This window comes from Tetranychus urticae, chromosome 1, assembly GCF_039701765.1.
Source record: "Tetranychus urticae isolate SD_2017Ah chromosome 1, NJAU_TeUrti_SD_1.0, whole genome shotgun sequence".
Classification (NCBI taxonomy): domain Eukaryota; kingdom Metazoa; phylum Arthropoda; class Arachnida; order Trombidiformes; family Tetranychidae; genus Tetranychus; species Tetranychus urticae.
This window is the reverse complement of record NC_142958.1, coordinates 8,629,423-8,656,893: the sequence shown is the minus strand read 5'-3', so window position 1 is coordinate 8,656,893 and position 27,471 is coordinate 8,629,423. Positions and strand designations below refer to the sequence as shown.

The following is a 27,471-nucleotide window of genomic DNA, read 5'->3' as shown; positions in this document are numbered from 1 at the left end:
TCAGTTTTCATCCTGAATAGAACACTCATCAATCAGATTAAATGGGTGAACCAAAAGTTGTACTTTTTCCCTTTTCCATTGTTGGGACACCTTGAAACAGCCAATGGATAATTCAAGGAAAAAAAGTTATCACAAGAAAAATATTTTTCACTCCCAGCTTTAATAGTGTTTTCCAAGTTTTTTTCGTTATTCATTCTTCGTCAGCAGATTCGCGACAAGAAAAGTGATTAATAAAATGTTTCAACATCGTCTAGATTTTGTTTCATCGGTTACCACAAGCCAATGTCCATGACTTTTGATAACGTTTTCATTTCATTCCCTGGAGAGATAACAATTGTCAGCATCCTGATTATATCCTTGGATAGGTTCTGATAAAGTTGATAAAAAACAACAAAAGTACAAAAAGAAAACATTGTCATTGCAACTTGGATTCCAAAGGGAAAATTCTGTCAACTGAATCCATCTTTGTAACAAACCAATTTTTTTCTCTTCTTTTTCTGTTTTTTACTCTTTTTCAATCTTTTTTTTCTTCTACATTTGTGTCCAACGAATCCATTCTTGTGTTTCTTCCTCATCATCATCACCATTGTGCAACCTTGTTTCTTCTCACCTTTTTGGTGTTTCATCCTTTTCTTGTTTTGCTGTTGTTACTAGTTTTTTTTATTTATATTCAATTCTGCCAATGGAATTTTGTTTACCATGAAAAATTCTTCCAGTATATTGGACCATCGAAACTTGGACAACCTATTGGTCTCTCGCAACCTCAATGCTTCACAGTTTCCTTCAAGTACAGTTAACCTTTCAACTGGACCATTGGATAGTACATCAACTTGGTGGCGTTCAACCTTTTTCCCTGATGATTATGTTCCTGAAGATATTGAACCCCGTGACATGATAACTCGAATCATTGGTGTCATCATTGGATGCCTAATAATTGTGGGAACACTTTTTGGCAATATTCTTGTAATAATGGTTGTTCATAAATATCGTCGTATGAAATCAATAACCAACATTTTACTTGCCAGGTAATTAGAAAATTTTTTTCGAAAAAAAAGTTATCAGATTTTTGCTACACTCGATTATTTTCAACTTTACAAATCATCTCTTGTTGTTGAAACAATGTTGCTGCAGATCTCAACTCTATGTGAAAAGCATTTAAAATTAGTGTGAAAAAATGTTTTCCATTTCAAGTTTACTGTTGAAATTCATTGCAAAAGTCAGTCCATAAATTGAATCAGCAAAACTTTTCCAGTTGCCATGAAATCCATTTCATCTTCTGGAGGAAAAAGAAGAAAAATGAACTCTAATTTTCTCGTAATCTGTTGAACTTTCATTTTCTTTTCTTTTTTCGCTCTTCTTGTCTCGATTATTAATTTTCTCAATCATTTTTTTTCTTCTTCTCTCACCTTATCCAAGACTTGAAGTTTCCATCAACCGTTGCTTCATTTTCAACTTATCAGATCATGATTATGTTTTCAGTTTTTGCGAAAAGTTTGACAACTTACAGGTGAGAAAAAAAGATAAGAGAAGCGAGAAAAAAAAGAAAGTAAAAGAGGCAAAAGTCAAGGTGTATTAACACGCAAATTCCAGTCAATCTCATGTAATGCTGTTGATGGTGAAATTTTGATTATCCATTTAGTTGTTGTTTGTCTCATGAAAAGGTTGACAAAATTATGCATAATAAAAGTGTCATTTTTTAAGAGAAAAATATTTTCCATCATTTTTTCTTCATTTCATTCCATGAGCAACTTTGCAATTTCGCAGCTTCTCAAGTTGTTTATTCCGTCGTCAATCATTCATTACTTGTTCATTTTTTATATTCCTTGTTGATCTTGTTGCTTCATCATCTGAAGAGTTCATTTTGTGGTTCAACTATCAATGTTACTCAATCAGTGATTCCAGTTTTTTATCCATTTTATCTTCGAAAGGAACCGAACGGAAAGACAACTTTTTTTTACCTTCCATGGTTGTTTCACTTTTTTGCTGATTTTTTTCTTCTTCCCCTTCAGCTTCTTTTTACTTTCTTTAGCCTTTCATCTTTAACGATATTCATCATTGAAATATCTTTTAACCTTGTTGTTCCTCTTTTTGATCAGTAACATTTTGCATCATTATTATTCACCAAATGTGATACAAAATATGCTTCATTGCCTGTAATCTGTTGTTTTTTGCTTTTCCTTCTTTAACCTCTTTTCTGCTTTCAGAAAATTCTGTATCTTTTACAGTTCCCATTCCAACCATTTTACTTTCATGTTTTATACGCATTTTTGCTCTCTTTATATTCACAACTTCCCTGCTGATGATAGTAATGCTGCTGTTAATGCCAAATAAAAGAATGGCAAAAAATAAATGCTGATGATGAACAAGATGCTAAAGGGTATTATTGCTTTGTTGCTGTTTTTTGTCAAATTTACACAATATTCACCAAAAATATTTTACGAATTTCGAATTTCCTTTTTCTGTCGTAAAATTCCCCTTTTCTCATTGTCATGATTTCCACCTTAAATTGCTTTGGGCGCACAAAGTCAAATTTTTGTCTAAGAATAATTTCTATTGACATTTTTTCATGGGATTATCCGGCTTTGGGTTTAGATATTACAGTTTAACATAAGTGAGTCGTTAGACTTTGATTTCACAATTTTGTGGCTCATGCAGGTTGAAGTAAACATGTTGAAATGCAGTTCTGTAATCATCTGAAAAAAGCTCGAAAGGATTAGAAATTTTCTAAAAATATTCTGCAGACTCGATCAGATTTCTTGGATTTGCATTTCTGAGATCAATTTAACTTTGATTGCTAATTGATTGCCACAATTAAACAAACTTTTATCGAGATAATAATCTGTGTTCAGTTTCGAAACTCGACTCAAATTTCGACTCTTTTCGTAATCCAAGGCCTTTCTTGGCAAGATCAAGATACTCATTTCTAGCATCAAATCGAAGGCTGAATATTTCTTGATCCGTTTATTTCTGAACTCTCGAGTTCTTAATAGTTTTGCAATCAATCGGCTTAAATTTTTTCTGTTTGGTTCCTACTTTTGGTTCGCCGTTTACTGCAAGATAATCCTTGATAATGTTATCATTGCTCTCGTTAGGAGTGAGCCTAGGAATAAAAAAGACTCAAGTGTAAGCTCATGCTGGATGCTCATGTAATGTGCTTAACTATAACTGTACTGAAACAGGCGAGTCTCATGAGAATGAATAAGAGGTTTGGAGCAACTTTGTTTCTTTCCCTCGTCTTTAAGATGATAATACTCGACTCTAGTTTGTGAACATTAATGAGAGATTTATTGGTCAAAGATCTTGACAAGAGTGAAAATGGTACAATTAACTAGATAATAACAAGTCGAAATTGAGATAATTATCGATTAAAAATTGTTGTTACAGGAAATAGGTTAATGGTACAAAAATTTATCCGGAAATTGTTTGCCCAGTTGAGCGATGATTCATTTTTCACTGACCATTTATCCTGATATCATACTTGTATCTCTGGTCCACTTCAACTCTTGATTTTCTTTGCCCTTCACATTGATCACAAAAATGATTAAAACGTTCATTAGTCAAAGGTCAAAATTGGTATACATTAGAATCGCAAATTACCTTGAATGGATCATTTAATTTGTTTCATTTTTTTGTTATTTTCGTTATTAATCATTTTGCAATTTATTTTCTCTTTCAACTCGACAAAATCAAATAAGCATTTTCCTCGAGCAGAATCCATCATTTCACTATTTAAATGGATTCCCATCATGGGTAACCTTGTGGTCAACCAAGCCATTACAAAACGACCATTTGATTGGCTCTTAATTGCACTTGAATCATTTCGTCTCTAAATTGTTCTCTTGATCTTTACCTTTTTGACTTTCGTTTATTCACCAAAGCAGATTAATAATGCAATGTCAACCATCCTTCAACATCCATGAGATTAATTTTAATCACTGAGAAAACAATGAACCCATTGAAGCGAAATGATGAAACTCATAACTCTTTCAAAATCCTTCTCTTTTCCTTCGACTTTCCATGTTTCTTCCCAAGGAATTCATTTTCACATTCTTCAAGTTTTACTCTCAGTCCAGTTTCTGGAGTAAAAATGGTGAAAACATTTTCTCCTTTTGTATATGACAACTGAAAAACTATTAAATACAGGGAAAAACCTTGAGAATTGTTGAGAGAAAAGTTTCTTTTCAAATCATGTTTGGTCATGATGATCATCATGATCATGGCTGGTGCAAGATAAAAGAACAGTTTCATGTTCTTTTTGCTACTTTCTCAACATTTTTCTATTCACATTGCAATTGAATAAAGCAGAGTCAATGAGAATTGGCTGGATGCGAATATCCGGTTCATCATTGATTGAACTGTACAACACTTCCGATTCTTAACCGCTTGCTTTTTCCTCTTTACTTCTTCTTCTTCTTCCCCAAATGCTTATTCAATTCAGTCTGAGTTTTACTTTGTTCTTACCACCAAAAGTGGTTTTCAATCAAAGGTTTAAGATAGATTATTGTTCAAGATTTAATCTGATTTACATGCAATTCTCGATCTTCTGGTTTTTTCGCTCTCAAAGAAGAGAGCAAAATATCAAAACATATTCTTGATGCAAAACAGAAGCGACAAAAAACATTGACAAATACTTAAGGAATGATAAGCCTACTCATCATCGATTATGCTTCACTTTGTCATGTTTAACCTTTTGCCTTATCGTTGCAAAGTCATTACATCGGTTAGTCGAGTACATTTTCACTGGCAGTAATGATGATTCCCTTCGAAATGATTCAACTCCAATCGAACATTTCACTCTATAATTCCCTCTCTATTCATAGTTACAATGAAACATCCATTAACTTTTTATTTAGCCAAAAAATGTTGAAATTTTCCACTGATTCTTGATTTCATTTCAATTTCCCGATGAATGAATGAAGCTACATGCAGACTTCAAAAGTTTCAAAACATTTTTCTTTCTCTTCTTATCCTCTTTCGAAATTTACTTTTATTGCTAACAAATTTACCTTATCAGTGTCCTTATTAAGTACCAACTCGAGATATTAATAAAAATGAACTTATGATATTTTTATTGAAAAAGAAGAAGAAATAGAAGAAAAAAAAACAATTATTTTCTCTTGATATTACATTTTTTATCCAATGATAAACTCATGATTGGATATGGTTTATCATTATTGTACTCGGAATGAACCAACATTTGGAAAATTGAAGAAGAGCAAAAAATGAGTTTCTTATCGATTCCATGTTAACAAGTTCCATAGGAATTCCAATGAACTTGGCAAATCATCATTTCTCATTCTTATTTCTTATCGTTTCTATCGTCTCTTTATTTCGCCTTCCCTTCATCTCCTAATGAGATGTAATTCCGAGGGAACAAAAGGCGTTCATCTATTGTCACAAGTCAAAGCCATTTTTTGTCACATTTGTAAATCTCATTTTGAACGAATTTTTAAAGAAAAGAAAAAAATGGAAAAAAGAAGAAAAAAGGAAAAAATATCTTTTCGATTTTTTCTTTAATGGAAACTGCTCACGATATTAAAGTTGCACAGTAAAATAATATTCATAATTATCATATTGAGAATCACAAAAATCGTAATCAACTTAATGATATTTTTACCTTTCAATTGGCCTTGATTTTTCTTTTTCCTTTTCCATTCACATTTACAAGTTTCATGACAAGTTGATGAAAATGGTAATGAAATTCAGAGACTCGAAAAAAAGAAGAGTTTCATGTCAATTATTTCCATTTCAAGTGATAATGATAATTGTACAGGTAATGTCTTTGTTGATCATTTACATGAATTATCTTGTTTCATTTTTCCCTGCATTTGTCTCCCTCAATGTTTCCATCAATCGACTGATCGACCCAGTTGCTTGTGCAGTTTAAATCATTAATTTCTGTGACTATTCACTTGGTCGATTGACCCACATTTTTACCTCTAAATTTCCCTTCTTTCATCAGTTTCAAATTGCATCTGAAAAATTTGATTCAATTATCCAACAATAATGAGCAAATCTCCATAAATCAATGAGAAACAAACTGGTTTATTAGGCGTTCAACTCAGCCATGTGATTATCTTCATGTTTCCTGCGATAATAATCAGTTATTTTGTTCATTATTCTCAATGACTATTAATTAAATTAATATGTATCTACAATTTACCTAATGTTGAAATGAATTGTATTCAAACTTATCATCATTACTGTTTTCATTTTTTTATATTTTCACTCAATTCCTAACTCTTAGTTTATCTCGATAGTTTTGTTGAACACCTCTGTTAATGATTTATAATACAATTAGGATAATTTGGTTCACAGGTTCAACATAATATCAAACCTGATAAGTGAAATAATAGTCGTTTGCTTCTCCCTGCTCTTCCCTGTTCTTTTCTTTACTCTCGCTGAGTTTTTCAATTGAATGATATTCTGTAATAAAAAACCACTTATACATATTCATTGTCTCGTTTCTTGCTTCCTTCATGTTTGGTTCATTCAGGTTTAAGGTTGAGAAGGGAAAAGGTGAAGAGAACGATTCATTACGTTTGGATAATTTGCTTTCAATCATTTGCATATCAAGAGTCATGAATGCTGGGCTGAGAACAATTTGTCGGCAACATTTTCTTTTATAAAGATAAATGGCAACAAATGAGTAAAATATTAAAATGCTTCAAAGGGCTCAGATTGTTCATTTCTCACACACATGCATTTATCATAACAATAACCTTTTCCCTTGGAAATTCATCTCTAGTCTCTTCATAATTAAACCAGTGAAATAGCAACCCAATAATACTGTCATTTTCAATGAAATCTATTTTATATCTTTTCCAATTTCACATTTTATGCCTTTTTCAGCATTTTGGTTCAGTCTACACGAAATGGTATTTACATAGCACTTCAAGATACAAGTTTATCAACCAATTATGCAATTTTCATTTCAAGACTACTTGTTGTTTTGAGTGTTTTTGTTATTGATTGAGATTTGAAATCCTCTCAAATGTTTATTCGCTTGTAGATGTGAAAATGATTGGCTGAGACCAATATTGAAAATTTGACTCTTTTTCATGGGAATTAGTTTACAAGTTTAGAAATAAAGAAATAGCAAGAAACTTGTGTTAACAGGGCTTTTCATTTTCTATTCAGTTTGGATGCTCTTTATTCATGCTTCTATGCAGCTGATAATCAAACTAACTTTCGCTCAAACCAATTGACAAAAAATTAAGGTTTCGAATTTTAATGGCAAATGGAATACCCTTTTAGATTTGCTCGGGAGAAACCTTTATCCTTTGCATACAATATTCAGCCATATTTGCTTCGCGTTTTATTCAAGATCTCACATCAAACTTTCGTAAATTTTCATCTTTGAGAATTGTAGGACAATTGATTCAGAATTTCAAGCTCAAATAAGGTGATTCTTTTATTTGACGCCCAAATGTTAGTTTATTTTGGAGAAGCCAATATTTTTTCACATTGAAAAAACCTTTCCATTTTATGCCTGTTAGTGCCCAAAAAACGTTTGATGTTACAGACCTCAAACTTGAACCATGCTTCCACGAATTAGAACAATATGAGAATTATGAGTTTAAACGCTCAAGTTCATTCGAGGTTGGTCCGTTATTTGTCCTTTAATTGATATTTAGAGGTCTTTTTCTAAGTGTACAAAATTTTTCAGATAAATCAATGTCCGAAAGATGTTCATAACTCTTAGCATTTGAGAGATAACTGAATTTGCCCCAAAATCGCTCGTTTACCTGTATGAACTCATATCCTTTGACCAGCATAAGTTATGAACACATACAAAAATTTTGCACTCTAAGAAAATAGCATGCAAATTTCGGATTTTAGAGATTCGAATGATCGAATCGTGGTAGCCATATTTTTTTCAATAAACAATAGAATTTGAACCCGAGCTCATAATAAGCTCTCCATAAAGAGCAATCCATAGAGAGAAATTCTAATCAACTCTCAAGATGAGCTCTCAAAATAATACTCTGTCAACTGATTAATAATCTTTCTTCGTATGTTCCAAATTCACCAATCTATTAAGCTTCAAAGACATAATCTCTTAAGGTCAAACGTTTAGACTGAAAAAGGTGAAAAATATTCATTTCATTTCAAAACATGGTCATTAGTTGCAAAAATTTTTTTGAGTTGACAATGGAGTTAATTAAATCTGAGCGGGGCAAATAAAATTTAATTTATTGTAATAAATTGTATAATTATATCTCAAGAATGAGTTGAGTGATTTGAATGATTAATATATCAATAGGAAGTATTTTTATGCACTCTCTAACGATACCTGAATGATGTTTGTAGCTTAAATATTTCTATTAAAATGATAGGGTGGCTAGGATGACTTTTATCATTATATTACCTATGTAAATACTGTGTAATGTTGACTTTTGTAGTCTCAGCCGCAGCTAGGTAGTTTACATGAACTTATCATATATCGTTGGTTAGAACTCATTCAGACGCAGCTAATGATGTATAAAAAGAGATAAGAAAATATATGGTTGGTGAGTAAGTTAAGGTTGGTGGTTTGAGGTAAAAATTGATTTACTCTCATACATTGATTGTATATCTCGCTTAATTCGAATAAATTTTGAGACAAAAGCTTAATCTAGAGAACATATGTCTTTGAAGCTTTAAAAATTGGTGAGTTTGGACCAAACCATCTTTCTTCCAGATTAACCATTTCCTTATCCTATCGGAGATTTGGTCTCAAGGCAATAGAAGGCCACGATGAGCTCTCCCATAAAAACCCAGAGTGAGATCTCAATCGGGGCAGTTTTTCCGTGCACGATCGTTAAGTTTGTAACTCCTAAACAGACATCTCCAATAATAAAATTCTTAAAAATACAATTCTTTGTAGTTGCTTTTCTTTTATGTTTGTGTTAAATTTACGTTTGATCACTACCCGAATATAATCAAGTTATGACTTCGATTAGAAAGTTAGCAGAACAAACGAACTTCAAGGATAAAATAAACATCCACTATAAAAATCTAGGAAATTTGCAACGCGCGCGAATTCGTTATAATGTTAACTAATAAAAGATAATTATGCCTGACAAAAACAAGAGTAAGTTTGCAGTTAAATATCAAAAATTACATTAAATCTAGAAATTAATCAAATTTTCTTCCAGATTTAATTTGAAAATCTCTTGCAATATCGTAATTGAAGTGAATCGGCAATATCGATCAGTTCTCTTCTTAGGTAAACATCTGAGTTAGCGTCGGTGAAATTCTTCAAAGGGTAAGAGGCCATGAATCTTCAATAAATTGAATGATTTGAATCACTCCGTACTCACATACAGCAAAAAACAAACATTGAACTGCATGATTTCGAAATTTCGACGTTTTTCTTTGATCTGATGACGATAAGAACCTATTGAACAGTTGCTGGACTGCAAGTCCTCAAAAATCAGATCTATTGATTAGAATATCTTGCATGTGTATTTGTATATCAGATTAGCAATAGTAGAATATTGATGCTAGGAAAATGAAACTCAAATAGTTTTTGTAAGAAAAGTTTCGCTCCGAAATGTGAGTGAAGCAGCAATCTTCAAGTAACGGATTGAACAAAAACAGAAATTTTGATGAGCTCGCTTTGATTTTTGTTGGCAAAATTTTATATAATTTCAATATCGTTAGCATTAATCTTGCGATATGATTGATGAATGGTAAATAATTTGATGAGGATTTTTCACTTTCGCTGCCTGTCAACTATTATGACTAATAATGATAATTTTAGCAGATTCTGGCTTCCTCTTTATATTCCCAAACATGAATCTTGTTTTTCTTGTAATGAATTTTCATCATACATCATGATTATAAATAATCAGATATTATCATTCATTATGCAAATATAATGTAGTTTAAGCAATCCATTTAAATCAATTTAATATCTAATGATGATAAGAGCCTCCTGATCTAATCAAATGGAAATATTGCAACTTCTCGATGCTTCATTGTTCAGGATAAATCATCAAGTCAACTGAATTTGTTGAGAAGCATATTTATTCGATTATCGGACATTCGAGTTCGCTAGTTTTGGCTATAAATAAATTACAATCAAAGTCAGTTAATATTTTCATTATTCGTCAAAATTCCCTTTGTCTTAATGTATAAGCGTAATTTTTTTGCAAGATTACAATGAAAGTTTTTATTGTTGGGACATTGATTAGCGGATGAAAGTCACTGTCACTTGAAATAACATGTTGTTTTACGAAGTTGATCTTGTACGTTTAAAGCAAAAATTTACACAAAATATGTAAGTACATTTTATTAACTTATGCCACAAAACAAAAAATTTATTTTTTGGATTCCAACAGATGCTTTTGATGTTAAACTCTTCCTTTGGCACCTTAGGATAAATGAGAATCGTATTGTAAACTGATTTTAAATTGAAGTCAATCAATCGAAAACGAGGATTAACTTGAATAGTCACAGGATTGATGGATTATTTCCTCACTTTTGATTCTATTTTTGATTTGCTGATGAAAATGATAGCAACATTATTATTGTTCAACTGAATCATCTGGTGTATGAGAAGGGGAAAAGTCACTCTGAAAAGATAGATTTCTGTTTTGTTTTATGCAACTTTTTTCCCTTTTTTAATAATGCAAAAACTAACATTAAGCTCAATTAACTAGGCTGCTTAAGTAACTATTTAATTAAATATCACTGAAGTGATATTTGTAATGTTGACTAAAGACAATAATCATGAACTTGTGTTGCTTGTAGACAGATATTCTTGAATAAAAATAGCATCAAGATAACAAATGTATGTCACAATCTGCATGATAGTTTTTCTAATGAAAAAAAGCAGAATTCATTCAAGCTTTCTAACAAGTATTCAGAAGAGACATCAACAATCGTGGAGACTCAAGATTGAAGTATTGACTATTGACAATTTCAAAACAACAAATCTCGACTTTCAAAGTGATCCAAGGTCACGCAGTTTATTGACCTCTAACGGAAATTTGAAGGTGATTTTTCAAAGCAGCATCGCTTCGCATTGTTTATTGCTAGCATTTTTAAAATAAAAAATGAATTTTCGATAATAAATGCCCGAAAAGTTCTATTTACTGAGCAGAATGCAATAAATTTAGATGCCAAAGTTGCCAGAAGAATTTATTCATCATTCCTTTCTGCTTTGCTTGAAAATATCAGACAAGAAGTCAGTGATGAACAGTGAGACGACAGCACCTTCAACAACAACGTAAACCTACTACTACAGTTACTGCAGGTCAGCCTTCTGGCTCACAACCTTCTGCACAAACTTGGACCTCGCCTGTTCATATACAGTATCTTCGGCCAGCATTGATAAAATAATGTCAACAGTGTTAGTTTTCGTTCTCTGAAAATGACTTTTAAATTTCAATTAGAGGTCAAATAACCAAATGAACTTGACTAATCTTGAAAGTTCGAACCTTCTTCGATTCAGATAGCTCATCCTTTAAATCTGTAGTCTTGAGCACAAACCGTTAGCGAGCTATGGTTACAATCAAACGTAATGGATAAAAACTTCCAGTAATTCAATGATTCCAGTCTTATCATAACTGCTTATCATCTATCTCAATAAATCTTATTTAATGCTTGAACTTCAATATATTGAATTTAAATATATGACAATTTGCTGGCACTCACTCATGCATAGTCTCAGGCTCCATTAGCAAATAAAATCCTAGGTGATTCACATAGAAACGAAACGGGTTCTGCATATTCGTACAGATTTTCATCTATGAATGCTATAGATAGATAATAATCAATAAATGACTTTTTGATTGTAATGCAGAGCGAATTCACTTTTTTTACTTTGTTTGCAAACGAAATTCAGTTTACACTAAATGCTCATATATCGATTGAATTTCTACTAATGTTTGGGAATTTTTATTCAGTCAATCGAAGAGGAAAAAAATCATTGATAGCATAATAAGCCAATAATAGAATCATCAAACAAAAATATTAACTTTGAACCAGTCACAAAGATATTAACCCTTTCGTTGGAATAAACATTTTTCATTTTCCATTGGATTTTTGATGATTCAATGGATTTCTGTTATTGAACATATTAATTCATAAATTCACCCAATTCTATTAGCATGAAAATTGGTATAAACAGTTTATCCAAATTCACTGCAAGTTCACAGTTTCAGCTATTGGTTTCCAGTGGAACCTTGTTTTACATGAATTACTTTTGTTGATTTATTTTCATTCCCTGCAAAACTCCCTGTTACTCTGGTCGAAGTACATCATTAGTTGAAGAAAAAGTCTTTTCACTCAAATTGATTCATATTGATATTTGAATGATCAAATTTTCTTAATGATGTTCTTATTTATTGATGATAATTGTTTTCCTTACAAGGTTAATTGTTTGAATTGAAATCTTGATGGTTGCTTCAGCTAATGGCCTCTTCAGATGCTACCTTTGCACACACAAATACCTTCAACTCTCACGAGTAAACAGAGAAAAAAATGTTGCAAAAAAAGAGGTGAATCCGTTTAATACCAGCAATGAGTTTTAACATCACCTTTGATAACTTTTGAGCAAATACAATCTGTCATCAACAATTTTACCATGTTGATGATTCACCTTTATGGTTTATCTTTGTTCAATCCAATTAACCTTTTCCATCAGCATAAATAAAAGATGAACAAGAAAAGAGTGTGGAGCAAGGTTAACCATATCAAGATGCAGCACAAGATGAAGAAAAGAGAATTTCATTGAAGCCAATAAAATCGGAAATAAGCTACATGTTGGTGCAAGAAAGAAAAGAGAAAAAAAAGAAAAAAAGAAAAATTTCTGTAAACATGAACAAATCATGTCGTGAAAATTATTGATGACTTTAACAGAATGGAGAAAAAAAACTATTCTGTTCAACATGTTTTCCCTGCATTTCTCAACAATAAGAGTAATTCAACTAGAAATAGCTTTATTCATTCAATGGTCATCAAATCATGATTTAATCTGAAAACTTTTTTTCTTCTCTTCTCATTCTAATTGACAATTCCAAAGCAACTTAAAGTCTTATTTTTTATTTGATGGAAATTTCAGTTACGAAATTCAACAGATAATGAATATTTTGGATAATCTTTGAAACTGAAGAAAATCTGATCGAGAAAATTTAATCATAGATTCGCAGCTTTTCGAGACTTTGTTTCATTTTTTGATTCGAATGTTTTATTTTGTAATAAAAGTCATTCCCTTGCTTTCATTTCATTCCGAGTATAATTTTATTAATGATATTGATCCATTGAGAGTCATTTATTAATAACGTCGAGTGTTGCCTATCGAAACGGTTATTGATGATTTTTATTGTTCGATCTGTAAATTCGATAAAAAACGTTTTCTTTTCCCTGTCATATTCTTGTAATAAAATGAACTTCTTTTTGCAATTTCTTTTCTCATCATGTTAATTAATGGAATAATTATTGCATAACTTTAGGCAGTTATTCAGATTATGAGGTATAATTATCTAAGAACTGCCAGAGTTCAATCAGTGTGTTTTTCATGATGAGTTTTGTGCTGTTTTGTGAAATGACAAAAAGTGTAAGTCAAGTAGCAAAGTTGCAATTATTCATGTTATTATGTGCAACTTTATTCCATTGTGATAAGGTTTACTTGTAATTTTTGCCTTCCCTGGTTCAACAAATTACTCGAGCAAAAGTGTACATTGAAACATGTTTAACAACTGCAAGTTTGGTTTCACATTTTGATAGAAACTAGGTTTAGGGAAAAGGATCGTTAATATTGCTTCTAGATTATGTGATGAAAATTCCATTAATCTTTTTATTTGGATTCTGTTGGATTATTAACAATCTGTAGCAACAGATTAAGAGGATTAAACATGGATCCTAAATGTTTCTTTCACAAAGTCACTAACTTCAAGTCTAAATTGGAGTTATTAACTTCATCTTGATATTAATGTTTAATCTTTTATCCAACTTCCAAAACTCTAATTGCAAAGATTTTATGTCAATTTGCAAAATGTTGACAAACAAATTCGATCAGTAAACTTGAAACTCGTTTTTTAAGGATAAACATTATTGGTTTGATCAGCAAATTTATTAGACACAGCTAATGAATTTATTGACTTCCCTGACTAACTTCAGTTCTAGTTCAGCACATCTAATTTGTAGAAGAAAGGATCGAAAAATTAAGAGACTTGATGAAAACTTACGACTCAATAAGAATGCGGTTCAACCCGATGAGTTTCTAAAAATTTTCTATTGGCCTGGAAAAAAGATCCTTGGATCGTAAAACTTGCATGATAACGCATGCAATAACAAAAAAAGGATTTTTCATAATTCTAACCTCTGCTAGACATCGTTATGAATTGATGAAATGACTTTATTGATGCATTCAAAGAAAAAATATTAATATTTGCAGATTCCAAACTGAACCATGGTTATAGCAATTGATATGCGAGTGTGGACTTCAATAATGAAAGCAATATTAAACAATGAATGTCGAAATGATAGAAACAATCCAGCAAATCAGTCTAATGAAACATGAATGAAAATATTGTTAAAACTGTAGCATCTTTCTTTGAACAGCATTGTAACAGATCACTTGAAGGTAACGAATATTATTGGATAAACTTTCCTTTGCTTTTATCGAAACATGTATTCCGCTCTGATTCAATGGACTACGATTTACTGTTACTATTAATCGATCACTGATTGATTCAACTTTTTAAATCAATTAAGTTGAATTTTTAAGAAACTAAAGAAAACTTGTTTCCATCATTAAGGTTCTGATTCATCTTTTCAGTAACTATTTTAAGAGATTCAAAATTTCTATTAAAATGTCAAATTTCCAACTTATTGCATCGATTTAGTCAATATTGATCTTTAATCACAAATAGTCATGCAATGTCTAACAGATGCAAACGTTTCAGCAAGTAACTTATCAAAACGATGAAATATCTAAATAGTTTACTGAACCAACTGATAATTCATCACACTAATTGTCCTTACAAACTTTTCTTGAAACGAAATCAAACTGCAAGGAAATAGCGAAAATGTTCAGAAAACCATTAAGATCATTAAAAAAAGGTTTTGTTTGACAAAAGATGAGGCAATGACAATAGAAAAGCAGTTTTCTATGGATTTCGAGTAAAATCATTTTTCTTTACGATTTTAATGTTGAGTTAGAATTTCGAAATTCGCCGTAAGTTGCATGATGTAATAGTTTTTTACGTAACACAGCTAATGAATGAAACTAATAAAAAGAAAAGAACACAAAAAGACACGAATTTCTGGATTTTCAAAGAAAGAATCACTTTTGAAAATATTGACCAATGATGTGCAGAACCCAAATTTCATTCAGGACAATATTCATCATTGACTTTATACATTGAATATGAACAGATGAAAATAAATGAAAATTTCCATCAAATTTTTGACCTTCATTCTTGGATCATTGATGAAAGGAATGAAAAATTTTCTTTAAACATTTACAATATTTACTTGATAATCACAACCTTTTCATGTTCAGTGAACAAAAAACGAAACGATTATCATTCAATCTCGAAGTAACTTTTATCTCATCTTTCTTTATCATTCAATTTTCACTGATGGAACAATCATGAATGATTCTCGAATGCAAGTTAAGCAAAGAAGAAAATGATAAAGCATTTTTGTCTCTGTTCATTCCAAGTTCATGGTTCATTGAAACAACAATAACATTGAACATTACGAGCTATCAGTCTTTGCCTGCATTTTTACATGTAATCATGAGGCAAAGATAATCTGATGATAACATGCAATATTCACTTCGAGAGAGAAGACGAAGAAAAGGCAGCAAATAAAATAATAACCATGAGCAACATGAATTGACACATTTCTCTGAATAAATTATCCAGCATCATGTTCGCTTCTATCAAGAGATGAAAATGTAAATATTGAAAAAGAACGAGTAACGCAAAAAGAAGAAGAAAGAAAAAAGAAGAAAAAGTTGAAAACTTTTGAAATAAAATCTAATGCATTCTCTTTTCTCTCAACTAATGTTGTGCTCTGTCTCCTGGAAACACAACAGTCTGGCTTCAGCAGACATAACCGTTGCCATTCTTGTGATGCCATTTCTGTTGGTTTATGATTACCTACGATTCTGGCCATTCCGATCGATTCCGTGTCATTTTTGGATCTCCTGTGATGTAATGTGTTGTACATCTTCAATCCTTCATTTATGTGCCATTGCACTAGACAGGTAACACAAAAATCCCAATAATCCAAGCAAACACAAAAATCATCTTCTTTTGCATTTCCCTTCATTTCACTTGTTCACCTCCACCAAGTGAACAGTCAAAACAATATTGTCATGATTCATGAACTTCTCAAACCAGACAACTTTAAAAGCAAGATCCAGACGATAACAATAACTGGAATAACTAAAGAAGGAGTAAAAAACTTCCGTCAAAAAGAAATGTTGAGAAAAATAAATGAAAAAATTAATCCCGACTGAAGTCAGAAGTCAGGAATTGAAACTGAATGCTGCAAAGGGAATATTAAGTTCCGAGAAACTGGAGTAAAATTAAGGGTTGACATAAAGTGAGGTTAACTTTAGTCGAGGTGTTTCATGATCCCTGTATTATCGACATTCAATTTCTCGTGGAGTTAATCCTGTTCTTGAAGTGCAAATATATAAGTATGATATGCATATAAGTCGAGGAATACGATAATGAAAAGAGAACAGCGAAGAGAAGAAAATGCTTGCAACTAATCTGATTACTTTCACTGTTTCTTCCAATTCCATGGGGCAACACAATTTTCCATCCGAGCTTATTTATCTTCCTTTTCCAGTTCGGATTCTCTGATTGTTACATGTTCTATTCTTGTTATTGCTCTTGTTATTTAGTTGTTATTCTCATCTTTAGCTTCTTTTCTTTTTTTGTTTCATCATTTACCTGTTGGGGCTTTTATTGTTACTCTTTACTCTGTACTATTTTCTGTCAATGATAGCCTGATGTGTAGAGGAAAAACACAGAAACATTGAACTTGGAATAATGTGACTTGCCTTTTTTCTGCTTCTTCTTGTTCTACCCAATCAATTGCATCTCTCATTAAGCTCACCCTTGAATTGCAGTTTCGAGCCAATTTCATGATATTTTGTTACTTTCGATAAACTTTGAATGTAACCAAAGAATGCAAATAATGGAAACGTGAAATTTTGCTTCATTAACTGTCATTGAATCTTGATAATTATTGCTGATGAAAAGACATTTCCAATTACCATAATGGTCAGTTGAGATTCCCAGTTGTGGTTGATCTTTAAGGTAATTCAATAGTTGAGGTAATTTGATAAGCAACTCGATAACATCTTAAATTCATTTGGAAATTCATTTTCTCCACAAAAAAAGAGAGAACTTTGGTCAAGTTCACAATAAAAGACTTCAACAGGAAATCAACTTTGAAAGGAATAACTATTTTTATCAGCAAAAGCATGCAACAAATTGTTGGAATAAATCGCCAGAATATCATCAGAATTTTTCATTTCAGAATTTATTCGTTCATTGCCATTTGATAAGGTCAACTCCGGATTTAACCAAAGATTAATGTTAATTCTTTGAACTTTGAAGCATTTTATTACTTTTCTCACAACTTTTCATTTCTCTGAATTATTCAATATTTATCTCATTCTTTAACTTTTATTTGTAAATATCTGTTGACAGTTAAATTGAATCAATGTTATTTTGAGAAGAGAATAAAAAATTGTTTCAAATTCTTTTTTCGTTTTTACTTCATAATAATTTGTCAGAAGAAGAAAATGAAACAAATTTCAACTCTTTTCTCACCATTCTAATCTGATCAATCATGAACACGTTTCATTCCCAGGTTTTATTAGAAATTTGTTCTAAAATGAGCGGCGAAACTCAAATTATCAATCATTATAGTAGATTAAAGAGCCACATGAAAGGTTCATTTCTATTTATTGAAGAGAAAATTTGCTCAACACAAGTCATGATGTGTTGAAATGGTTCATTGTTGAAGTTCATTTAAGTGGAATGAACAGAAGATGCAAAAAGAAAACCTTTTTTCTCTCTTTTTCCTTTCATGTTTCAATAACCTCAAAAGTCAAACTTTAAATTGAACCAATTTACTGTTGATAAAACAATGAGGATGAAATGAGCACAATTTTCATGATAAAGTTATTACTTCAAGTTTCAATTTAGAAACATTATAAATAACTTCATCTTTCTTCATGAACGAAAATCAAAGTTATCTAAACACTTGAAAATTGATTATCTTGTTAAATATTAATATTAATAGCATTTATGAGGAAATAACCTTTTTATATAAAATCATTTTCTTTCACCATTCTTCTTAGATGGAAAAGTTATTCACAAATTGAAAGTCAAATGCTGTTTAATGGATGAACATTGAACAAAGTGAAACAAACATTTTTCAACAATATTACTCTTCGTTAAGATGTCAAGTATCATTAGAACGATTCAAGTCGAATTATTCAAATAATTGAAATTTGATGAATAGCAATGATTCAAGTGGCTTTATTCAGTTGGATAAACTCTTAATTCCAATGAATTAACCTTTTTCTTCCTCTTTTTTACTGCTTATAACTCATTAACCCAGAACTTGAAACCAATAATTAGAGTTTTTTGAACGAGAAAAAAACGATTCCTTCTGTTTGGTTTGACAATTATGAGCTTAGTTTTGCATGGTAAGAAGTTTCAAGTGATTTATTTAGTGTCGATGCAGTTGTGCTCATCAAAGTCATTTTTATTAGTTTGAGTGTTCGTTTGCTGAGACATGTTTTGTCCTTTTATTGAATTTTTCAACGAGTTTAGGGAAACGATTAAAATGTTCAATTTATCCTCATTTGTTTGTTATGGTAATTGATTAACTGTTCAATGTAAAAACCATTATCAAATAAGTTGCAATTAATTATTTTTTGGCAAACATTTGGTTTCTAACCGAATTTGTGTTTGCTCTTTTTGTTCGTTTTTTTCGTGCACCATTTTATTTGGCTGAGCATTTTAATAAAGATTAATTGCAGAATCGAGATTCAGAATCAATCTTGAACATTATGAGCTGTAAACTTGCTGAAATCAAATGCAATCAGTGAATGAAGGAAACTTTGCTTCAATCAGATTATACTCGATTGAAAGAAGCTTATTCAGGGAAAATATTACTAGACACTGCGACTTTCAATTCATTTAGATGAGTCTTTTTAGGTGAAATAATAAGCATTTGAATGGATGCAACTTTACTCATTTGTTCAAAGAATATACAATTAGATGGAAAGAATCACTTCGGGTCTTGTAAGTTTCTATTAAAATTCAATTTATTATTAATATAAATTATTAAAATACATTCCACTTTGAGTGCATTCAAATGCAGAAGATTAAATTAGCATGGAATTCATTTTCAGAATTTTGCTTTTCATTGAAACTATTGTATCATTAAAATCTAGACGCTTTCCTTTTCGTTTCGACTGATCCGAAACATTACAATTGCTGTATTAATGCATAAAGTGTGCCACAAATATTATCCAATTTAAGGTTCTAATTATAAGCAAATGAGAAAAATTGAAAGGAACTTTACAATTGACTTTAATTGTTTTGTAAAAACCAACAATTTTCCTTTTCGAATAACTTTTGAATGCAGAAAGAATAATAGCTAAAAGCTATCGTTGAGATGGAGTTCAAAGATGATGAGCATTGTTTCAAGAGCTTATTGCCTTTCGACTGAAGTACAGATGAACTTATTAGTAAATATTAAAGTAAAGATGGAACTGACATTAAATAGACTATTCTTAAAGATCAAAAGATCAAATTCAATGTCAAAGGTGCAAAGATATAAAGCATTAATGTTGCACGAGAAAACTTTAATGATGTTTGGATCATTCAATTTGATGTCTAACAAAACAAGACTTGAAAATATATAAATAAATGTAGTTGCATATTCCTAGACAGTCTGGAACAATCTTGACTCGATAGACTCCTTCTGACTTCATAAGAGTCAACAAGAGAAAGATTTTCCTTTGCTAATTCCATTTATAATTCGAGTAATATGTGGTTTATGCTGAAAGAATCATGAACACAATTTTCACTGCTACTATCCTACTACTTATTCTCTTAAAATGATCTCGATTGGGCTGAGAACTAACGAGTTGTATCAGCGAAACGGACATTGAAAAAAGTTCTCTATTTACTTGAATCACACTCATTGCAGTTTAACCAAAACAGAGAAATGTTTAAGCTCGATGAACTCATATTAGGTTCATAGCATATCCAATTTCCCTTCGTATTTAATGGCAAATTTTCAGTCTTGATAGACTACTAACCTTATTGATAGACTGCATCAGTAGATGAATTTCAATCCACAAATGCTGAACACAAAATCAAATATCACCTGGATTATTGCTAAATCTTGCAATAAAAGTTAAGTTTCTCTTGTTACTAATAACTGACTCTTAACCATCATCGATTAACTCAATGTTAACAAGCAAACTGATCAACTTTTAATCATTCCAGAGCAACATCTACATTTCAGAATGCAAATCAGTGTTAACCAATTTTAATTCAATCCCAGTTTTTCTTCATCAGTAATCTGAATCATTCAACTCTGATTATCTCTCATTAATTGAATGCAATGCTTAATTAAACATTTTGCAAAGTTAATTTTGTTTGCTTTTGCACAAAAAATTAGATTCAAATCAGATTCAAAGTAAAACTCGATTTTGTTATTGAGTTTGAAGCGAGATAATCATTGAGCACAACTAATGACATCTCGACTGTCAAGTCAACATTGCAAATCAACGATTTTGGTTGACAAAAAATCAGTCAGAATAATAAAGTGTTGAAGGGTTGAAATGAAAAAAAGTATAAAGACAACTAAAATAGAAACAAAAGATTGAATTAGAATTGAATCAAAACAATCTTCTTTTTCTCACCTTTCCACTCATTACCATGAAACCAGTCAAATTAATTAGGTAAGGCAAACTATCATTTGAATTCCCTGTCAACACAATTTTTTCTCTATTCACTTTTTTTCCTTCCAACTTGTTCCCTTTCATTCAATAATAATACTTATTTCATGTTGCTTTGCTTTTCACATTTTTACATTCAGATTCAGCCTTTGGATAACCTCAGAGCATTTCATTGTTGAACAAATTTTTTCAAATAAATTCATCTAATCTATCTTGATAACAATAGTGGAAAAGGAAAGATTAATGAACATCTTACCAGAATAAGTTGTTTGTTGCCTGATTATTCCATTATTGTTATTATCATCATAACCATGAAAAAGATAAATAATAAAATATTACGCTTTACGCCTTGGAAGAGGAAGAGAAGCAAGAAAAAAAAGAGTTGAATTAATGTCTTTACTCTTTTATTGTCAAAAACATTCAACCATCAAAAGTTAATGAAACAAATGACGAGAAAGTGTAAAATATTAAAACAATGTGCTCTAATGATTCTTTGTGAAATGAAAAATTGAATTGAAAGCAACAAAAATATCCATGAAATTGACCATAAATCATTAACTTGGAATCTGTATGTTGACTTGTTTTCATTGCAAATGATTAATTAAACCGTTTTTGCCTCGCAATGGTGGTCGATTAAGAGGTCAATGTTAATTCAAATTAAATGTCTTTCCATTTGAAAACTCTTTTTATTTCCTTTCAAAACTGCTATTCAAACTGTCCAATTATGACCTGTTTCCAGCTCTTTGTAGCAATTATGTTCACTCTTCATTCAACTTAATGACTTGAAAACAATGCATTCATTGATTTTACAGGCAAAATTCAAGTTGAACTTGCAAATGTTTATCTATTGAAGAATGGAACAACTGTTAAATTAATTAATTAATTGACTTCTTGTGCATAGACTAACAAGTCTATTCGAATTGAGTTTAGTCTTGAACTATTTACTGAAAATTAGCTGCACATTTGTCTGACTTTGCATTAACTTTTCAAGATTTGCTTTGCAATCAAACTTATTGCTGTTGATCTTGCATTACAATTTATCGTCAAGTTTGCTCTTATTTGGAGTTGTTTATAAGAAAACAGAACAAGACTGAATCCGTTGAATGATCAACTTGAGCATTCAACTTGATGGACATGTCGAGTGTCGAGTAGACTAGACTAAGCATGAAATATCAGTTTGATTTGAATGAAACCACCGTATGAACTTATTGGTATTTACTTTGAACAGTTGACTGTCCAATTCGGCAAATGAACTTGAATGGAGTAAGTTTACTGCAATTGGTACAAGAATGTCTTGTTTCATCAATTAAAGGCTGTATGCTTGGAGTAATACAAACAAAAGGTGGTTCGGTAAACTATTTATCAAATTAATCCATTATCCACTTTAATTACTCTTAAAAGTAGACTTTTGCATAAATCTTTCATTGTTTGCAATAGCAATTAATATTAAACCTTTTATCAGTTCTATTCAAGTTTAGTACATTGTTCATTTCTTAGATTTCATTATTATTCATCAAGCATATCCAAATTGAGAACAGAATAATGATCGTATGATGAATGTTTGCAAACATTTCACCAAAAGTGCAAATGAATGCTATTTTTGGCATTTGCAAAGAGATTTCAATAGCACCGAGACTAGGTTCTTGAAGAGTATTCAGAGAAATCCTTTCCATTGACAAGAAAATGCTCGTTCTAATCAAATAACGTACAATGCTCGTAAATATTATCCTTCACAAACAAAGCTCATCAATTAATGGTCTTAAAAGCAAACTGTACGAGCAAAGCAAGCAAATACAAGACGACGTGCTAAACGATCTAAAATAAGGTTTGAATATCACTTCACAATTTGATAATCGGTTCGGCTGACTTGCGGAGCTTCTCTTGCTATTAGATATTCAGTATGAATTTACATCGATCTCAACAATTCATCAATTCTTGATGACAATTGATCAGTTTTTGTTAATGTCTTTAAAAGCGATCAATAAAGCTTGTTTTGTCTTTTGTTTTCTATCATCTGAGTGTCAGTTTGGGCTAATTTTGCAAATGAAACAACTAAAGAATTGTATTTTGCTTCTGTGATTCGAAAAAAGGGTTTTTAAGTTGTTTAAGTTGCCAAAAGCGAAAGACTTTGCTAACCTAAAATGCAATTATAACTGCTATTAGAGCTAATGTTTGAAGCTTATTGAAGTTATTCAGTAACTGCAAGTTCATTTACGAAAAACTTTCAACTTGCGAGGGAAAACAATTCAATCATAACTTGAAGACAATTTTTACTGTAATTATTAATCATTACAAGTGTTATCAAATTATGTTCTGGATACAGTTCATTAACTGCACAGAATGTAATGAATTGATGATAAATACAGGCTTGCATTCATCTATAACTCATTTGACATAACCAGATTTGTTTGCTTTGTTTTCCTGGTGAAGTTGAGTTATTGTTTCTTATCGATTAATAACATCATGTCATCCATAACCGTTTCTCTCCTTCGTGCTGATATTTCAAGAATAAATGTCAGAGAAAAGATGTTCTAACAACAGCCCGACTCAGATTAAAAAAAGTTTAATTTCAAATTCCAAGAGCATTCGATTTACTTGAACTTTAACCAAAACAAGTTTCGCAAACTCGAATGGTCTTTCATTTAAGAGCAAAATGTAATCAATCATTTCTGAGCCATGTTAGCTCAGACCTAATAATGTCAACTCTTCAATTAAAGAAGATATCAGGACAAACCATTATAAATCTTCAGAACAATAAAAGAGTTTGTTTCTTTACAAAATATCCAAAAGCATTTCATAAGTTCAAATGAACGACTCAAAATGATTTAGAAAATCAAAGTTCTTCAAATGCTTCGAATGCAATAAAGGACATCGAGTTATAAATAGCAACATCGTTAGATTAGCATTTACAGAAACGTTGAAAGAGTGACTTTGCTAACCGAATTGACGGCAATCAAAATGCATAATATTGCTGTTAATATTGATGCAAATGCTGAGAAATGAATTTACAAAATTGGTTCATTTTAGCTCAAATTTCCATTAGAAAAGTGTTTGAGAAAATTCATCACAGCGTTCCATATTTAATATAAAATGATATTCCGTTCTTCAATTGTGCAAGATTTGCATGTAAGTGCATCAAGTAGGCTTCATGTTGCAAGAGATTTCTTAATGTCTTTGATATATGACGTTGTCACTGGCATCGTTTGTTTTCATCCTTATTCATGCATTTGGGCAACAACATTAAGAAATCTTTTCTTCCCTCAAAATGATCAATTGTTTTCCATTCAATAACACTAGCTTGGAATAATTCATGCCAATGATTATACTTTATTAAGTTCTCATGTTTGTGTATTCAGTTAATTTTTGTACATTTCTCACTTGATTAACTTTCACGAAAACCAAATGCAACTTGAAGCAAACTTTCAATCAAACTTTGAATTCCTTGCATTGGTTAAATTTAGCGTAAAGATACAGTTATGATCAAGTTGCATAAGTAAATTCATTGGTGATTTGATTGGTAAAAATTGTTCACCAACTATGAATCAAGTGCTTCTAAAAGGTTAGTTGAACATAGGTTTTTGTGGGTTAAATATTCTGTTCACGATGTGATAAGTGCTCATGATCACTTGCCTAATCCTCTTTCCCTTAAGATAGAGTGAAAAGTTCAATGAAGTGTAAAGAGAATCGACAAAGATAAAGAAATGGAAATGATTTTCAAATTATTGCAAAAGGCAAAAGGCTTGGGAGTGATAACAGGGAGTCAAGACTGGGAATTATATATTGATGAATATTCTTTCAAATTGATGTCAAGAAGTTCATGAATAACTCGAATAATGGTGATGATTGCAATAATGATAACTAGTTAATGATGATTGTCTCATCAATACAGATCTTCACTTGGATTCTCAACTATTTTACGTTTTACTTTTGCCAAGAAAAAAAAGTCTCTTCCTGTATGAATATCAAGATATCTCGAAGGAACCATTTGTTCAGAATCATTGAAGAAAAACATTGATTCAAATATTATATCGATTTTTGTTTTCATTTTTGTTCTCATTTTTTTCCTTTTTCCATCTTCGTCTCTCTTGGAATGCTTTTTTCATTACACCAAGAGTCAGATCAGATTGATATTTGAAAGTTTATCTCAAGTTATTAGAAATGGAGAAAAGGTTAAGAAAAAGTTGGCGGAAATGTTTTGATGAAACTTTTTAGATGAATGATAAAAAGTGTAAATCTAACGAGAAATTACCTGTTAAGGAATTAAAAGATGAAATTCTGTATCAACATCAATAATGGAAAACATGAAACTTCATTTAATCTCAACTTTTCAAATGAAAATGTTGCATGGAAACTTGTCATTCAGAGATAATCAGATGATGAACATTTTCCGTTTTACAAGGAATCAGTCTTTTCGAAAGTCGACTAATAGTAAAATGAAAATTTTTCATTCAACCATTTGTTCCAATTGTTCATTGAATGCTTTTAATAGAAACAATGTTTTAATTTAAAGCATTTCAATCATAAGTTGAATTTTATTTTCCGTTCATTTTCACCGAAAATAATTGGGATTCGAGAGGGAAAATTTTAAAACGGAAACTTTATTGTTTCATTGAAATGGTTAACAATTGAAATGGGAAATCAAAATGCCTTGATAAATGTAGAGAAAAATAATTTTTACAAATTCTTCTTTTCGTTTCAGATATTGTGCCATAACTAATCCTCTTCGTTATAAGACTTCAGTGAACAGACGAAATCTTTATTGTAATATAATGGTTATCTGGGTGAGCAGCATAACCATTTCATTTGTTCCAATATTCAGTGGTTGGTATCATGCTGGAAGCATTGACAACATCTTAACATTTGACCATCTTCCTGACTGTGAACTTAAGGTGAACACGATTCATTTACTTCATTATCAACATCATCATCATTTCGAGCAACTCTTTCCTCTCAACGTTTCTAATGATGAACCAACTCAATTATCAATAGTTTATCCAATATCATGATGACCTTTCAAAGAGACGAGAAGACAAAAAATCTTTCATTTTCCATCTTTTCTCTTATATACATATTATAACAATTGCTCGTCAAACATGATAAATTGAATTCCATCTGAATTATCGGCTCTGTCATAATCTTAGCTTTCTTTCAATGACCATCAATAATGATTCAGGTTCTTCCACGATAATAATAGTAATGTCTATTAGAAGAGATAAAGTCTGTCATTAAATCGAACATGAAAAAAATGATTCAATCAATTGAAAGGAAAAGTAATTAGTTTTTCTGATTAAAAGTCGAGTTCACAAGTAAACTGAATTTAGAATTTGTTCAACTTTCATGTTTTCGTCGCCAAATTTTTAAATTAGTTTTGTCAAAACTATCAAATCTCTTTTCATGCATTTCACATCTTGTTACATTAATCTTGCAAAGTGAATTTATTTTCAAAGTTTACTTTTCTTTTCTCTTGTTTCATGAAATTTGGATAAAAAGTTTCAAATGAGAAATGATTTTTCATCAATTTTTACCGGTAAAAGTTTGGTTACACATTAGAGAGTAAATTACATTTAGAAAGTGAACATTAAATTTTGATGGAATTTACTTTTTCTGTTCCAAGTTTATAAATATTTACATTTGTTTGTTTGATTGAACAGGTAAACCGTGTCTATGCCATTGTGTCTTCAAGCATTTCATTTTATGTACCACTGATTGTTATGTTTTACGTTTACATGAGAATATTAATAATTGCTGAGGAACAATCACGCCAGATAAAGCAAGTCGAGTATACATTAAAGGAAAGTTCATCCATGGGTTCAACTTACACTTCGACAAGTGGAAGCCGTGATTCAGGTGATTTACTGGATTCGGGTAAACGATTGAAAAGGAAAACCAAACAATTGCTGGTTGAAACGAAAGCCATTCGAACCCTTGGCATCATCATGGGCGTCTTTTGTGCTTGCTGGCTTCCCTTTTTCATCTATTATCTCATTGAAGCCTACTGTGACTCTTGTCAAACACCTTATGAAGTAAAGACGGGAATCCAATGGTTGGGTTACCTCAACTCTTCCCTCAATCCCTTGATCTACGCTTTTTGTAATCAAGACTTTAAGAATGCCTTTCGTCAAATACTCTTCAATACTCCAAGTTACCTGATTACCTCGGATACTTGCCATGATGAAACGAGTAGCTCAACAAAGTCCCAAGTTCATGGTAGGTTTGATAAACAGTGTGAGGTTGTTGCGCTAAGGGACGTCTCGAGATTGTCAAGTGGACCAAGTGGCCATTGGATAAGCAGGTCACAAAGTAGATCAACTTTTAATGATAGATCATCTACTCGACTGTCGATTAAATTTTGAAAACAGCCTTTTTCGCTGTTGACCTTTTTTTTCTCGCTTGCATTTGTTACTCTTGTTCATTCAAATTATCAGAGCTATAAGAGTTGATATATCAATAATATTAAAGATAACTTTCTAATAAATTGAAGTGAAATGTTCAATGAACATGAACCAACGAGTCTCGAGTGA

At 31.1% G+C, this 27,471-nt stretch overlaps 1 protein-coding gene across 1 annotated transcript; it reads left to right on the top strand.

The window, feature by feature from the left end:
- LOC107365597 (octopamine receptor beta-2R-like) lies at positions 1-27,303 on the top strand. Its single transcript, XM_015933127.3, has 4 exons — positions 1-1,025; positions 16,040-16,210; positions 25,650-25,839; positions 26,602-27,303. Exons 1-4 carry the CDS (start codon positions 700-702, stop codon positions 27,301-27,303), a joined length of 1,389 nt encoding a protein of 462 aa, XP_015788613.2. The 5' UTR covers positions 1-699.
- Positions 27,304-27,471: the final 168 nt, after the last annotated feature.

What these genes read in the sequence shown, in the direction of transcription:
- LOC107365597 (XM_015933127.3), top strand. Translation starts at nt 700, where the DNA reads ATGAAAAATTCTTCCAGTATATTGGACCATCGAAACTTGGACAACCTA. An exon ending in ACCAACATTTTACTTGCCAG is followed by an intron (nt 1,026 to 16,039) that starts GTAATTAGAAAA and finishes GAAACACAACAG; the next exon opens with TCTGGCTTCAGCAGACATAA. An exon ending in TGTGCCATTGCACTAGACAG is followed by an intron (nt 16,211 to 25,649) that starts GTAACACAAAAA and finishes TTTTCGTTTCAG; the next exon opens with ATATTGTGCCATAACTAATC.